The sequence below is a fragment of the Hemitrygon akajei genome, chromosome 9 (genome assembly GCF_048418815.1).
Source record: "Hemitrygon akajei chromosome 9, sHemAka1.3, whole genome shotgun sequence".
NCBI classification, from domain to species: domain Eukaryota; kingdom Metazoa; phylum Chordata; class Chondrichthyes; order Myliobatiformes; family Dasyatidae; genus Hemitrygon; species Hemitrygon akajei.
In genome coordinates this window covers 149,847,586-149,865,243 of record NC_133132.1, presented here as the reverse complement: position 1 = coordinate 149,865,243, position 17,658 = coordinate 149,847,586, and the positions used below count along the sequence as shown (strand labels likewise).

The window sequence follows — 17,658 nt, the reverse complement described above, 5'->3', positions numbered from 1 at the left end:
ATCTCCCACTGTAATTTGTAATCTGACCATCTTTGTAGACCTTTATATAACTCCCATCACAATCTTTTTACTTTTGCAGTTTCTTAACTTCACCCATAACAAATTCTACATCTTCCAATCATATGTCACCTCTTTCTGATGATTTGATTTCACTTTTTACCAACAGAGCTACACCACCCCTTCTGCCTACCCGCCTGTCCTTTTGCTGGAATGTGCATCCTGGGTGTTAATCTCCTTGATGGAGTCACAGAGCAAGCTGCCACATTCTTCCCACCCACCAAGTCAAATAATTTTCTCAGTCCTTCTGTCAGTCACAGGGTAGGCATTGTAAAGGATTCTTAGGAACAGGGATATGAAAAAGCAAGGATGTAACAGGAATGGGCATTTAGCATGGTACATGGTAGATTGATTTAAAAGAATATGTCACAATGGTTCAAAATTGACTTGTTAGATTAGATTCAAAATTGCCTTGGCTACAGAAGACAGAATAATGATGGAGACGTGTTATCCTGATTAAAGGTCTTTGTTACAGGGATCATTGCTGAGATCTTCTTTTGCTTGTGACTTACAGAATAATTTTGATGAAAATGTAGGTTGCCTAATTAGTAAGTTCACAGATGACACAAAAATTGGTGGAGTTTTTATCGTGAAGAAAGTTGTCAAGTTTACAGCAGGAATATGGGCAGGGAAATGGTAGATGGAGTCTAATCTGAACCAGTGTGAGATGTTGCACTTTGGGTGGTCAAATGTAAGAAAAAGAAAACAGTAAATAGCAGGGCCCTTGGGGGCAATAATGTACAGAAAGATCCAAAATTGCACTTCAAATCCCTATGTACATCAATACTTCCTGAAAACTAAACTTAAGAGGATAAAGTGGTAAAGAAAGTGTACATCATGCTTGCCTTCATCAATCAGTGCAATGGATATCAAAGCTGATAAATCATGTTACAGCTGTATAAAGCTTTGGGTCAGGACACATCTGGAATATTGAGTGCAGTTCTGGTCATCGCAGTACAGGAAGGATGTGGAGTCCATGGAGAGGGTGCAGAAGTTCTCCAGGGTGATGGCTGGATTAGAAAATATTTGCTAGGAGAGGATTGGATTGTTTTCTCTGGAGTGTCAGAGACTGAGGGGTGACCTGATAGAAATATATAAACCTATGAGAAGCAACATAAGGTAGATAGTCAGAGTCCTTATCCCAGAGTGGAAATGGCAGATATATAGCAGAGGTCATAGCCTTAAGGTGAGAGGAGAAATATTTAGACAGGCACATCAATATGTAGGGAAAGGAGGGATATAGACTATAATTTAATTTGGCATCATGATCAGCATAAATGTTGTTGATCAAGGGGTCTGTTCCTGTGTTGTACTCTTCCTCATGCTATGATGGGTGTTGGGATGTGAATGGGTACAAACTAACCCCTGCTGTCTTTATAAGTTGGTGCTTCAAATAGCTTAAGACACCAGTTTTAAATATTTCATTTCTTCAGGCAAAGGCATAACTGAGATCAAATATTGTTCTACTTTTCTCTGAAAAGAAAAGAATCTACTCAAAGCCTCTAAAGCAGCCTTACTCCTGTGAACCTCAATTTTCTGGAGGTTTTTAATAAAGGTGTATAGCTGAATCCTAAAGCCAATTATTCAGTGTGAGGGATTATGATCACATGGATATTAGTGTCATTAAGGTATATTACGATCATAAACTCAGTACTAATTCAGTAATATTATCATTACATTTGCCATTGTTACATAGTGCAACATTACTTCTGCTGGTTCATTGAAATAACATTATCTGGGTGTTAGACATTCAACCAGAAAGAGGTCAGAACAAAGTGTGGCAGTTATTTTGCATGAAATAATGTAATAAAAGTGCAAACTATGATAAGAAAATTACTCTAATATCAAATGGTGGTTATGTTATTCAACTATTATCTAGAATCACGTGTGGGCCATTATGGGGCAGGATGGAAGATTCCCTGAAGAACATTAAGTAACCAGATAAGTTTTAATTTTAGTTAAATAACTCAGTAATCTTCAGAAGTATTTATCATTGGCGACACTGTTTTATATTCCATACCTTTTAAAATATTGTATTTAAGTGCCATGATCACATATCAGAATCAAGCTTATTACCACCGGCATGTGTTATGAAATTTGAACCCATGTCTCTGCTCTCTGTACATGTAAAGTGAAGAATGGTTTAAATGCACGCTGGTTGAATGCCTAAGTTGGACAGTTTTTCATTGATTCTGTTATGGTTGTTATTCTATAGATTTATTGAGGATGCCCACAATAAATGAATCTCAGGATTGTATATGGTGACATATATGTCCTTTGATAATAAATTTACTTTGAACTTTGAAATGAATCCAGTTAGAGGTGGATTCATTTACATTATTCACTCTCTGCAGTACATACTTTATATGCACACTATTAATTTAAAAATTATTTTTTAAAAAAGCTTCTTTTTAAAATTATTTTATATAAGTGTAATCCCCAGGTTTGGTGGGCTGCATTGATCTAGGGGAAGATAGTCACTGCCCCCACCAAAATGATGAAATCTCGTTTATGTGGATGCTGTGTGATGTGTTGCTCTGTTAAAACTCAGCACCGTGAAAGATCAGATGGTGCACCATCTGCAACGATTGAACTTTATAATTCTTGTGGTTATAGGGTTAGTACAGAAAACAGAAGGAAAAAGGGCCTATTTTAATGGAACAGTCTATTGTGCACGTTGGAGCTCACGGTTTTCCGTCCTTGAATTCCTCATCGATTTTGTCTGAGCGCTCTCGACTTGTGGACCCTCACTCCAAGTCCACTCCACCTTGCAGTCTACCATCTCACCCCTCTCACGTCTTCTTTCTTCATCTCTTGCCAACAATATTTCACTAATACCTCCTCTCAGACACACAAGAAAGAAACGACATGCCTCTCATTGGATGGTGCACATTCTAAAGCCCCTGTTATCTGCAGTCATAACCCAAACACTGCTGTTACAGAGAAAGCAGTGAAACCTTACAGAGGATTACACTCTCCCCCACCAAATTTAGTCATATCCTCATGACGTTGAGATTTTTCACCAAACCTTCCTGTAAAGCACAAAGTTCAACTCAGGTGTAAAAAGGCAGTGACGTAGCTCCCCACAGTGGTAGGGGCCACACTCTGTTCCATAGGCCAGCCTATCCGGTGGTCTCCTATTTCTCTGAGACCTCCATTCCTCCTCATCTACCTCTTCATGTTCCAACACTACTGGGGATACTTCAGGTCTACTTGGTGAGACCTCCCCCGGCCTATCACTCATGCCCACCTGCACATCTGACCCCTCTTTCCCTTGGCTGAGCCCCACTTCATCCCTTGCAGGGTCCCACTGCAACCTAGGCTGTCCACCAATAGCCCCCCTCACCCCCCGATTTCATCTCACTCAGCGTGAGGAGGGTTGAGAGTCTCTTCCTCAATCAGTGGGGAGTTAGCAAAAGGCAGCATGTGCCACACCTCCATGTCCTCATCCCCCGGATCAGTGGCAGGGGCCAGCCTAACCTCTCCTGTTGTTGGTCCTACAGTCGTCCCGCGTCACTGCAGAGTCCTCTTACTAAGTATAGGCTCCAGGTTGGGCTTTGGGTCAACCTGCACCTCTTGTCCCAAAGGCAGAAGGTGGTTCTAGTGGAGAATCTTGGCAGGCCCATTCCCCTCCATTGGTTTCACCAGGAACACTGGTAGGTTTGACATCTGACTCTCCACTACGCAGGGCATAGCCGCCCAGCGATTGGCCAACTTATGCTTCCCAGGTAGCCCCAAATTCCTTATGAGGACTCGGTCTCCTGGCAGGTGTCAGGAGAACCTAACCTTTTGATCAGACCACCTCGATTCTGCTTGGCAGCTGCAACCTCAGCTAATTCATAAGCTCTTTTCAGCTCCCTTCTCATATCAGACACTTACTTCAGATGAGTCTTCGGTGGTAGGTTGTCCTCGCCAGTCCCAAAACAAAGGTCAATAGGCAACCTTGCCTCGTGCCCAAACAGCAGATGATATGGCGAGTACCCAGTAGCTTCATTTTGAGTACAGTTGTAACAGTGGACCAAATATCCAATATGTTGACTCCAACTGCTCTTCTTGCTGATCTCCTGAGCATGTCTAGCAAGGTCCGACTAAACCTCTCGGGCTGGGGATCACCCTGCAGGAGATAAGGAGTAATCCACGACTTCTCGACTCCAAGCCTGCTCAGTAATTCATGGATGAGCCTACTGTCAAAATCCCGTCCCTGATCACTATATATCCACCTGGGGAGGGCATTATAAATGAAATACTTCTCCCATAACACTTTGGCCACCATGAACGTCCTCTGGTCCTTGGTAGGGAAAACCTGCGCATATCTGGTGTAGCGATCCGTAATGACTCAGACATTTGCCATGTTACTGGCATCTGACTCTATTGACAGGAAATCCATACACACCAGATCAAGAGACCCCGCTGCCTGCAAATGGGACAACAGAATGGCCCTCGTAGGCAGCATCTTCCTCCGTATGTATCGAATGCATGACTTGCAGTATTTTTCGACCTCTGGCTTCATTCGGGCCAGTAAAACCGGTCTCTGGGCAATCCATAGGTCTTTTCAACCCTCAGATGTCCAGAATCATCATGAAGTGACTTCAATGCAATCCTCCGATACTTCTCGGGCAGAACCAGCTGGGAATGCTGAGGTCGATCCGGAGTTGACGTGACCCGGTATAGGATCTGGTTCCTCAACTCCAACCTGGGCGACTCTGTCAGTAATGGAGACAGCCTAGCGTGTTTTGTCTTCTCCGCCTGAGCCATGTCTCCCTTTTCAACTGCTGACCAAACAGTACCGATGCCCGGGTCATCTCACTGAGCAGCTGCCACTTCCCCAGAACTCAATTATAGTAACTGGTTTGTTTTCAGAACAGTCAGGTTACAGTAAACTGATGGAATGGCGTCATCAGAAACTCCCAATTGATCTACCACTCAATTCTGCCCTTGCTTTTCGTCCACCTTCACCGTGAAAGCAAACTGACACATGCTTTTTACCCTGGGGTGGGAACACCCTCCCACTCTTTGTCCCTGTCCAGCATTCATATGCACATTGGGATAAAGCATCAGCATCAATGTTCCTACTTCCCAGCCAGTACTTCAGGCTGAAATCATAGGCAGACAACGCTGCCAACCACGGATGGCCTGTGACATCCAATTTCACCAATGTCAGGATATAAGTTAGGGGATTGATACCTGTTCGCACCTCAAACTTGGCCCCATAAAGGTAGTCATTCAGCTTATCCATCACAGCCCATTTCAATGCCAGAAACTCCAACTTGGGCATGGACTAGTGTTTCTCAGAGGACGACAGACTCTGGCTGACAAACTCAACAGGTCTCGACCCTCACTGCTGGCATCCGTATGCAGTATATATGGCAATTGGAGGTCCGCAAAAGCCAGCACCGGTGCCTGTGTCAGCAGCTCCTTTAACATCTGAAAGGCCTCTTCACACTTCACATCCCACCTTGTCCAAAAGGCTCTGAAGAGCTGAGATACTTTTTACCCTCCTCTCCTTTTGTCCTCCTCCTTTTCTTCCCCAAGGGAGGGTAACCACACAGAAGCTGATTCAATGGGTGACTCACTTTCACGTAGCCCCTCATGAACCTCCGATAATAACCACAGAACCCAAGGAATGAGTGCAAACCGTTCACAGTCTGGGGCCTTGCTACGTGGTCACCGCCTCTATCGTAGATAGACCAGTTTGCTACTCCATACTGTGAGACTATGTGCCCTACATAGTGATCCAACATCTTGCAGAACTGGCACTTGTCCAGGGAAAGTTTTAACCCTTCAACCAGCCCAGCACCTCCAGTAGCCCAGTAGCATTGTTCCAAGGTGGACCCAAACACTATGAGGTCATCCAGATACACCAATACCTCAAGCAAGTTCATGTTCCCCACCGTTTTCTCCATGACCCGCTGGAACATTGCAGGGGCTCCCAATATGCCCTGGGGCATCCTTTTGAACTGGAATAACCCCAGTGGACATAAATGCCATCTTCTCTTTGTTAGCCTCACTCATGGAGATCTGGTAATATCCACTCCTCGAGTCCAGCACACTGAACCACTTAGCACCACTCAGGTAGGCCAGTGTATCTTCAGTCTGTGGGACCGTATACTGGTCAGGGACTGTAAGCATGTTCAGCGACCTATAATCCACACATATCCGTACCTTCCCATTCTTCTTTCGGGCCACTACTATTGAAGACACATAGGTCTCAGGTCTCAGTGAGGACCCCAGCTTCCTTCAACTTACACAATTGCTGCCAAATGTCTTTCACCTCTGCAGGGACCAGTCATCACCCGGATAGTGTGACAAGTACTTCTGGAACAACCCACATCAAACTCGTCAGTGGAAAAGACACCTTCCAGCGTCAACATCTTCTCTATCCGCCTTCTCTTCCAACCCGCAGGTACCGCATTGTCCCTGAAGTTGAAGGACTCAGTGGTCAACTTGATCCCCTTTACAGAGGGTTTCTCCCCAGCTTGTCTTACCAGGATGCCAGACACTACCGTCGCCAGGAACAGATGTGCTAGTGGCCTCCCCTGCTTGGAAGTGACCTCCCTCTTCATAGTGTTCCTGACAATCACTGCCATCCTGCTGGCCTGTACAACCGAGGGCCCCTGCAGTTCAGACCTCACTACTTTCCCAGCAGGAAATCCCAACTCCTCTTCATGGTCTTCTGGAGTGTCCACTAAGAGGGCCTCGCCTTCAAGCATTCTTGGAAATTTGGTGGTCCTCATCACTCTAGCTACTTCCCCAGGCTGTAACACGATCAGCTTTAACTGAGTAAACCAGGCCATCCCTCATCTAAATTTGCTATCTGGCCTATTGCAGCCACATACTTCCTCAAAAGCAGCCCGAAACACCGGATGCACAGACAATGTTACCAGAAAGATCTCCCCAGCTTTCTCCTTGTAGGTACCCATGAGCCTCCTCACAAGAGGAGTGTTGGTCCCCACCAGAATTGAAATGCTGCCCTTCTCAATGGGGTCCGGACAAACCAGCACTAATGTATCATGGACCTCAGCCACTCCCACACTGGGCCCCGAAAACTCCAGTTTCACTGACAAATAACCATCGTATTGATAATCCAGTTAAGACCCCAGATCTCCAGTGTGCTGAATGATGTCAATGCTAAATGCTTCAGATACTGATTGTAAAACGAACGGTACAGTAACGTGACCTGTGACCCAGTGTCGAGTATGGCTTTAGCATAAATACCCTCTCTCCATACCGACACACTGGAGCATGGTCCCACTAAGCCTTCAGGAATAGGGTCATTTGCTTTCAGGAGTTCCTTGGTACATTGCTGGGAATGTGTTCCCCCAGAGACACCAGGCCGTTCCCTCACTGGGTCTTGTCAAAGTTTCCCGACGTCCCTCTCTGCTTAGGTACCCGGGGGCTCACTCTCTGAGGGGCTTTCCACCACTCACACTCCCGCCTGACAAGTTCTCCTCCTCCTGTACCTCTCTGATCAGCTAACAAAAGAGGAAGGGGTGTGTCTGATGAGACAGGTGGAGATCCCAAGTGATCAGGTCCTGGGATCCACTGATTAATTGATCCACCTAAGCTGCCTGAATGACCCCTCTGCACTGCAAGAAACTTAACTGCTTCTCTAGCCAAGAAATGTAGGCAGAAAGCTTCTCCCCCTGCTCTTGCCACAGATCTGAAACCCCGCCAGGAGTTGCATTGGGCTCCCTGTTGTGCCAAAAACATTTTTCAATGCCCCCATATAATTGGCAGTATTACCTAGGGGATACCGGGTTTTCATAGCTCTCATCACGTCAGCGGCCTGCCCCCTCAATCTCTCAACCAACCTCTGTCGCTTTACATCATCAGAGCACTGCCACTCATCTAACAACTGAGATGTCTGCTCCGCCCACGTCTCATACTCCTCTTCCCCCCCAGGGGTGGGCGTTATTCCAGAGAACATTCTTAACTTTTGGTGGGAACCCTTTGCCTGTGCGCTGAGCCACTTATTCACCAGGGAGGTAAGTGCTGATGCCAACTCAGAACTCCCATTCTTCCCTGGGCGACGGTGACTGATTAGACATTCCAAATCTGACCTCTCTTTCCCCTCACTCTTCAGAGATGACAGAAACCTTCCTTTGAAGTCTCGGCACCTCCCCCCCCACCCCCCAGCTATGGGAACCTCGACCTGTGACTTGATCCACTCCACTACACTCTCTTCCTCTCTGGCAGTAAGGACATTCCACGGCAGCACCTCCCCGGGGCACCGATAGAAGCGGGCAGCTCCACTGCCGTTACATCAGCGCTAGTCTGTGCCCGCCATTTTATCAAACCTCCATCCCTCAATTTTAACTTTGCCAACAACTTTAACAGTCAAATTAACAACTCATCCGGACTACAAATATCTACCCCACTCAACACGCACACATTAGTTACCAGTAACCCCATGGAGGCACACCACTGCTCCACCCCGGCAGCATCCATACCAGCACAGACTTAAACACACAACCCACTGGTTCAATGCTCAGGGCAGTCACACAGCATCCAACAAAATCAATCCTGGACGAGCCCCCACAGTTGTAACCCCCTGGTTCGGTGGGCTGCGTTAATCTAGGGGAAGACAGTTGCCGCCCCTGCCAAACTGATGAAACTCATTTGTGTGGATGCTGTGTGATGTGTTCCCCTGTTAGAACTCAGCACCACAAAAGATCAGGTGATACACCATATGCATTTAAACAACTGAGCTTTATAATTCTTAAGTTGGCTATAGGGTTAGTATAGAAAACAGAAAGAAAAAGGGCCCATTTTAATGAAACAGTCTATTGTGCACATTGGAGCTAATGGTCTCCCATCCTTGAATTCCCCATTGATTTCCTCCGAGCACCGTTGATTCGCGGACCCTCACTTCAAGTCTACTCCACCCTGCGGTCTACCAGCTCGCTCCTTTCACGTCTTCTCTCTTCATCTCTTGCTGACAAGGTTTCATTAGCAGTGAAATCTTACAGAGAAAGCATTACATTAACAGTGAAACCTTACAGAGCCTTACATCAACTTCATTGTGCTATAAAAGGAGATGAATGGAAGTTTGTTTCCCGTTGTGTAAGCCCAGTGCAATCAGACGTCAAGACATATTCATTGCTCAGCAACTTCTGGCCACTAGATGGAGAAATATGCTTGACTTTGAAATCAATGAAAATTGAACTGAAAATGCGTATAACTCTTAATTGAACACTTGGCTGCTAAAATTGGTGCAAATGCAGAATATTTGCACAATGTGCACTCCTCAACATAAGCCTATCACTATAATTATTATTTTGTCAAATGATAAGTATGGTCATTGTGTTAGTGATTTGAAAACTTAACAACTTTTTTGAGTTTTGATCCTTAGTTTCCCTCTTCCCTGAAGGTCCTGGACTGCAATTAAGACACAAGAAATCTAACATTTTATTGATAAACCTAATCTCCATCGTGAGATCTGATAGTAATTCCTGGCTGGCAATCTGATGTGTGGCACCCTAGCGAGCCTGATTCATTCATCACAGAATGTCAGTGTCATTTTTCATCAGCTGCACTGGTAAGCAATTGGGAGCTAGTTTCACCCCACATTTGCCTGTAATATAGCAGTGTTACACTCTCAGTTTCTAACAAACTCTGCACACAGACTGGGGTCAATCAGGCAACCCTCAGAGATTGTCAGATGGGAATGTGCATCTCCAAGGTTGTCAGAGAGATCAGTGTTGAGGCTATAGTTACTCACAACCTAAAATAATGTTTCTTCCAGGAGGACCACAACCTTGTCATAGGGCTTGGTGTCTTGTGTGTCTCAATGATCCAGAGAGCTAGTTTGGCTGGAGTCAGGGCTTTGTGCTTTTATACTTGGTAGGGTCACCTGTCGCAAACAGGTCAAAGGGTAGAGGCTGGACTAAGAGTGCTCAACTGATACTCCAAGTTCAAGGGTTCAGTTCAATGCTAACAACCCTGACTGGTCAAAAAACAATTGTTACAGACACAGCAATGAACAAATCCTTCTCTGCAGATAGAGATGGTGGACGGTCAGTGCTCCCCTAAACGCCACACACATAACAGGCAGTAAGTAAGTATAATAATGGTTAAGATGAAAGAAACAAGTGTATTGAACTAACATTTACTGATGATACATAAAAATAGATGGGAAAAGGAGTAGTGAGTAACAAAATGGTCATAAATTGGATTTCACCTATTCTTGATACATTGCGGGGTGCTGTCAGATGTAAAGACAGGCCATAAAGGATTTTCAAAGTAAAGTTTACCTAAAAGAAACATTTAAATGGTTGCACCTATGTTCTATTGTAAAAAGAATTTAGGTGCAAGCATTCCCCAAATGCAGATGAATATGGGTATTCCAGTATACATATATGGGAAGTTACCTCATCAATCCCACTCTGATTACTGGGAGGCTTGTCAGAGCTCAGACCTAATGAGCATCTTCTTGGCTGACATGGGTGACAGCTGTAAAGTAGGACAATCTCAGAGGGTGGGAGCAGAGAGTAGAAGAACTCGCTAGAGTGATTGGAGGCATTCCTTGTGACAGTCTGACCCAATGGCCTGCCTTTCAGTAAATGGCCCAATGCTAGACATAGAGTAATGGCAGTGGGAATGGTCACTGCATTTTCACTGAGATCCATAACATGGAGATAATACAATCTTCAATCTATTCAGAGAAAATCTCAATGGAAGAAAATGATTGGGAGATTTGAAAGAGGTTTTCAAAATTATGAGGGAAATAGATGGGGTTAATGCAAGGAGGCTTTTTCCACTGAGATTGAGTGAGACTACAATTAGAGGTCATGGGTTAAGGGTGAAAGGTGAAATGTTTAAGGGGAACATGAGGGGAAAGTTCTTCACTCAGAGAGTGGTGAGAGTGTGCAATTATCTGCCTACACAAGTGGTGGATGTGGGTTTGATTTCAACATTTAAGGGAAATTTGAATAGGTACATGGATGGGAGAAATATGGAGGTCTATGGTCCAGGTGCAGGTCAATGGGATTAAGCAGTTTAAATGGGTTGGCATGAATTAGATTGGCTATACTTCTACGCTGTAGTTTTCTCTGACTCTATTGCAGCAAAGTATGCAGCAAACCATCTATTCCACAGATGGATCATCTGACTTTGATTCTGATTCTGACTCGCAGAAAGATACTGACTGGCTACAGGAAGGACTTCTTGTTGAATGTGAGTGCAGTGGAAAAGCCATAGGTAGTGACTTTTAAAGGCAATTTTAAAATAACAGTATAACTGCAAATGTTATACAAAAAAAAACAGTGCACCAAATCATTTTGCAGTCAGAAATTGCTACTCTATTTTTCCAAAGGGCAAGATTTGCAGGCTGTAGATGATTGGGAATTAAATATTCAAGGATATCAGGTAATACAAAGGATAGACAGGAAGGTACAGGAGGTGGGATAGTGCTCTTAATTAAGGATGAGATCAGGGCAATAGTGATAAGCAATATAAGATCTAAGGAACTGGATGTTGAATACATCTGGGTAACGATTAGGAATTGTAAAGGGAAAAAAATCACTGCTGGGAATTGTCTGCTGGCCACTGAATAATAACATTACGGTGGCCCAGGTAATAAACAGAAATATATGAGACATGTAAGAATGGAACAGCAGTTATCACGGGGGACATTAACTTGAACATAGATTGGGTGAATCAAATTGGTCGGGGCAGTCTTGAGGAGGATTTCATAGAATGCATCCATGATGGCTTTCTTGAACAGCATGTTGCTGAACCTACAAGGGATCGTGCTAACTTGGATCTGGTCCTGTGAAATGAGACATGTAAAATTACTGATCTTGTAGTTAGGGATCCTCTTGGAAAGAGTGATCACAGTGTGATTGAGTTTCTCATACAAATGGGAGGGTGCAATTGTTCAATCTAAGACCAATGCATTATGTCTAAACAAAGGAGACTACAACGGGATGAGCGAGGAGTTGGATCGGGTAGACTGGGAACACAGGCTATATGGTAGGACAGTTGAGGAACAGTGGAAGACCATCAAAGAGATTTTTCATGGTGATCAACAAAAGTACATTCCAGTTAAAAGCAAGGACAGTAAGGGTGGGGAGAGCCAGCCTTGGATAACTAAGGAAATAAAAGAATGAATCAAACTGAAAACTTGTGTGTACAAAGTCACCAAGAATAGTGGGAAAATGAAAGACTGGGAAAAGCTTTAAAAAGCAACAAAGTACCACTAAACAAGCAATAAAAAAGGGAAAATAGATTATGAAAATCATCTAGCACAAAATATAAAAATAGTTATTTTTTAAATTATATAAAGCAAAAAGGATGGCTAAAGTGAACGTTGGTCCCTTGGAGGATGAGAAGGGGGAATTGATATTGGGTAATGAGGAAATAGCCGAGGCTTTCAATGACTATTTTGTGATGGAAGACACATCTAACATATCAAAGAGAGATCTCATGGATATGATGGGAGGTGAGGACCTCGATACAATGGCTATCACTAAATTGGTAGTGCTAAGCAAACTTGTGGGCCTGAAGACAGATATGTCCCCAGGACCTGATGGAACGCATCCCTGGGTACTGAAAGATATGGCAGAAGTTACATTAGAGGCTTTGGTGATGATTTACTAAAATTCTTTGGTCTCTGAACAGGTCCCAGCAGATTGGAAGAGGTGAATGTCACGCCACTGTTCAAAAAAAGATGTAGACAAAAGGAAGGCAACTGTAGGCCAGGTAGTTTAACATCTGTAGTTGGGAAAATGCTTGAATATATCATTAAAGAAGAAATAGCAAGGCATCTGGAAAGAAACAGATCTATCAGGCAGACGCAGCATGGATTCAGCAAAGGCAGGTCCTCTTTGACAAACTTACTGGAGTTCTTTGATGATGTAATAAAAGCAGTGGATAGAGGGGAACAGATGGACATTATTTACTTGGATTTCCAGAAGACATTTGATAACATGTCAGATAAAAGAAATATCCATAAGATAAGGATGCATAGAGTTGGGGGATGATGTTTTAGCTTAGATAGAGGAGTGGTTAACTAATAGAAAGCAGAGAGTTGAGATACATGGGTGTTACCCTGGTTGGCAATCAGTGGTGAGCAGTGTGCCACAGGGGTCAGTGCTGGGCCTGCAAATCTTCATGATATACATTAGCGATCTGGAAGAGAGGACTGGGTGTAGAGTATCTAAGTTTGCTGATGATAAAAAAATCGAGTGGAAAAGCAAATCGTGCAGAAGATACAGAGAGTCTGCAGGGAGATATAGATAGGTTAAGTGAGTGGGCAAGGATCTGGCAGATGCAGTACAATGTTGGTAAATGTGAGGTCATCCACTTTGGAAGGAAAAATGAAAGGTTATATTATTATTTAAATGGTAAAAAATTGCAGCATGCTGCTGTGCAGAGGGACTTGGGAGTGTGTGTGTATGAATCACAAAAAGTTGATTTGCAAGTGCAGCAGGCCATCAAGAAGGCAAATGGAATGTTGGCCTTCATTACTAGAGGGATTGAATTTAAGAGCAGGGAGGTTATGCTGCAACTGTACAGGGTACTGGTGAGGCTGCACCTGGAGTAGTGCATGCAGTTCTGGTCTCCTTACTTGAGGAAGGATATACTGGTTTTGGAGGTGTTGCAGAGGAGGCTCACCAGGTTGACTGCAGAGATGAGGGGGTTAAAGTATGAGGAGAGATCAAGTCACCTGGGACTGTACTCACTGGACTTCAGAAGAATGAGAGGAGATCTTATAGAAACATATAAAATTATGAAAGGAATAAATCAGATAAGCAGGAAAGTTGTGTCCACTGTTAGGTGAGATTAGAACTAGGGGACATAGCCTCAAGATTTGGGAAAGCAGATTTCGGATGGAGATGAGGAAGAACTGCTTTTCCCAGAGAGTGGTGAAGCTGTGGAATTCTCTGCCCAATGAAGCAATGAAGTCTGCCTCAGTAAATAAATTTAAGGTAAGGTTGGATAGATTTTTGCACAAGGATTATGGTGAAAAGGCAGGGAGGTGGAGATGAGTCCATGGCCATGAGTCCTACTCCTATTCCTTATCTCCTTATGTTCTACTGTTTGGGGGTCTGTGTGCATCTCCAATCAGAATCTTTTTACCTTTGTAGTTCCTTAGTTCAATCCACAATGATTCAACAACTTCCAACCCCATGTCATCTCTTTCAAATGATTTGATTTCATTTTTTACCATCACAGCAACGCTGACCTCTCTGATCTCCTGCCTGTCCTTTTGATACATTATGTATCCATTGACATTAAGCTACCAGCTATAATCTTCTTTCAGCCATGATTCAGTGATGCCTACAACATTGTACAACTGTGCTGCAAGTTCATCTACTTTATTCTGTATAAAGTGCTCATTCAAATATAACATGTTCAGTACTGTATTCACCCTTCTCAATCTTCTCCGCCTTTTATGTTACAACTCATCCTGTTGACTGTAATTTTGCTCTATCAACTGCCACTCCTCACTACATGTTGCCTCTATTTGTAAACCAGCTACCTTGTCTTCAGCACCTTTCCTGCCTTTACTACGATACTCTTACATTGAAATAAGTGCAGCTCAGGAGACTTGGCACACCATGCTCAATCTTTTGATTCCTAACTTTGTCTGAGGTCTTACCAACATCTGCCTCCACAACCTCTCCACTGATAGTTCTGGCACTCTGGTTCCCATCAGCCTGCGACTCTAGTTTAACCCCCCCCCCCCCCCCCCCACATGCAGCATGAAAACAAACCTTCCCACTAGGATATTAATACCCCTCCAGTTCAGGTGTAAACTGTCCATAGAACCATAGAACATTACAGCACAGAAACAGGCCTTTTGGCCCTTCTTGGCTGTGCCAAACCATTTTTCTGCCTAGTCCCACTGACCTGCACCTGGACCATATCCTTCCGCACACCTCTCATCCATGTACCTGTCCAAGTTTTTCTTAAAGGTTAGAAGTTTACCACTTTTACCACTTCATCTGGCAGCTCATTTCACACTCCCACCACTCTCTGCATGAAGAAGCCCCCCTTAATGTTCCCTTTAAACATTTCCCCCTTCATTCTTAACCCATGTCCTCTGGTTTTTTTTTTTTCTCCCCTAGCCTCAGGAGAAAAAGCATGCTTGCTTTAACTCTATCTATACCCAACATAATTTTATATACCTCTATCAAATCTCCCCTCATTCTTCTACACTTCAGGGAATAAAGTCCTAACCTATTGAATCTTTCTCTGTAACTCAGTTTGTCAAGTCCTGGCAACATCCTTGTAAACCTTCTCTGCACTCTTTCAACTTTAAAAATATCCTTCCTGTAATTCGGTAATGAAAACTGCTCACAATACTCGAAATTCGGTCTCTCCAATGTCTTATACAACCTCACCATAACATTCCAACTCTTATACTCAATACTTTGATTTATAAAGGCCAATGTATCAAAAGCTCCCTTTACTACCCTATCTACCTGTGACACCACGTTTAGGGAATTTTGTATCTGTATTCCCAGATCCCTCTGTTCCACTGCACTCCTCAGTGCCCTACTAATTGCCTTGTATTTTCTACCTTGGTTTTTCCTTCCAAAGTGCAATACCTCACACCTGTCTGTATTAAACACCATCTGCCATTTTTCAGCCCATTGTTCTAGCTGGTCCAGATCCCTCTGCAAGCTTTGAAAACCTTCTTCACTGTCCACTACACCTCCAATCTTTGTATCATCAGCAAATGATTACCACTCTCTGGCTTCTTCCATTGAGCCAATATCTAATCCAATTTACTACCTCTCCATGTATACCTAGCAACTGAATCTTCCTAACTAACCTCCCATGCGGGACCTTGTCAAAGGCCTTACTGAAGTCCATGTAGACAACATCCACTGCATTCCCTTCATCCACTTTCCTTGTAACCTCCTTGAAAAACTCTAATACATTTGTTAAACATGACCTACCATGGACAAAGCCATGTTGACTCTCCCTAATAAGTCCCTGTCTATCTAAATACTTGTAGATCCTATCTCTTAGTACTCCTTCCAATAATTTACCTACTACTGACATCAAACTTACCAGCCTATAATTTCCTGGATTATTTTTAGAGCCTTCTTTAAACAATGGAATAACATGAGCTATCCTCCAATCCTCTGGCACATCACCAGTAGATACCGACATTTTACGTTTGTAAATATATCTGCCAGGGCCCCTGCAATTTCAACACTAGTCTCCTTCAAGGTCCGAGGGAATACCCTGTCAGGTCCTGGGGAGTTATCTACTCTGATTTGCCTAAAGGTAGCAAGCACTTCCTCCTCTTCAATCTGTATAGGTTCCATGACCTCACTACTTGTTTGCCTTATTTCCATTGATTCCATGCCAGTTTCCTTAGTAAATACAGATGCAAAAAAAACATTTAAGTTCACCCCCATTTCTTTTGGTTCCATGCATAGCCAACCACTCTGATCTTCAAGAGGACCAACTTTATCCCTTACTATCCTTTTGCTCTTAATATAACCTGTAGAAGCTCTTTGGATTATCCTTCACCTTGACTGCCAAAGCTACCTCATCTCTTCTTTTAGCCCTCCTGATCTCTTTCTTAAGTATTTTTTGCACTTTTTATACTCCTCAAGTACCTTATTTGCTTTGTTTCCTATACATGCCATACATCTCTCTCTTCTTCTTTATCAGAGTTCCAATATCCCTCAAGATCCAAGGTTCCTTATTCTTATTTGCTTTGCCTTTAATCCTGAAAGGAACATACAAACTCTGCACTTGCAAAATTTCTCCTTTGAAGGCCACCCACTTACCAACGACATCCTTGCCAGAGAACAACCTGCCCCAATCCACGCTTTTTAGATCCTTTCTCATTTCTTCAATTTGGCCTTTTTCCAGTTTAGAACCTCAACCCGAGATCAAGTTGAAACTAATGGTGTTATGATAACTGGAACCAAAGTGTTTCCCTACACACACTTCCGTCACCTGTCCTAACGCGTTTCCTAATAGGAGATCTAATATTGCATCCTCTCTAGTCGGTACCTTTATATACTGATTTAGAAAACTTTCTTGGACACATTTTACAAACTCTAATCCATCTAGACCTTTAACAGTCCCAATCAGTATGTAGAAAATTAAAATCCCCTACTATCACAACTTTATGTTTCCTGCAGTTGTCTGCTATCTCTCTGCAGATTTGCTCCTCCAGTTCTCGCTGACTATTGGGTGGTCTATAATACAACCCCATTAACCATATAACCATATAACAATTACAGCACAGAAACAGGCCATCTCGGCCCTTCTAGTCCATGCCAAATGCTTACTCTTAGCTAGTTCCACTGACACGCACTCAGCCCATAACCCTCCATTCCTTTCCCATCCATATACCTATCCAATTTTACTTTTAATGACAATTAATGTGGTCATACCTTTCTTGTTTCTCAGCTCCACCCATATGGCCTCGGTAGACAAGCCCTCTAATCTGTCCTGCCTGAGCAACGCTGGAATATTTTCCCTGACTAGAAATGCCACACCCCCCCCCCCCCAACACCCTGCATCCTTCTGCATCTATCATGTCTGAAACTTCAGAACCCTGGAACATTAAGCTGCCAGTCCTGCCCCTCCTGCAGCCAAGTTTCACTAATGGCTACAATGTCA

General features: G+C 43.6%; 1 protein-coding gene across 1 annotated transcript in view; it reads right to left on the bottom strand.

The window, feature by feature from the left end:
- The window catches only part of LOC140732688 (adhesion G protein-coupled receptor F5-like), a 72,477-nt gene extending 67,145 nt beyond the window's left edge, over nucleotides 1–5,332 (bottom strand). The window contains exon 1 of the mRNA XM_073055372.1: nucleotides 5,252–5,332. Within this exon, the coding sequence (XP_072911473.1) occupies nucleotides 5,252–5,332 (81 nt within the window). The remainder of the gene's footprint in view (nucleotides 1–5,251) is intronic.
- Nucleotides 5,333–17,658: the final 12,326 nt, after the last annotated feature.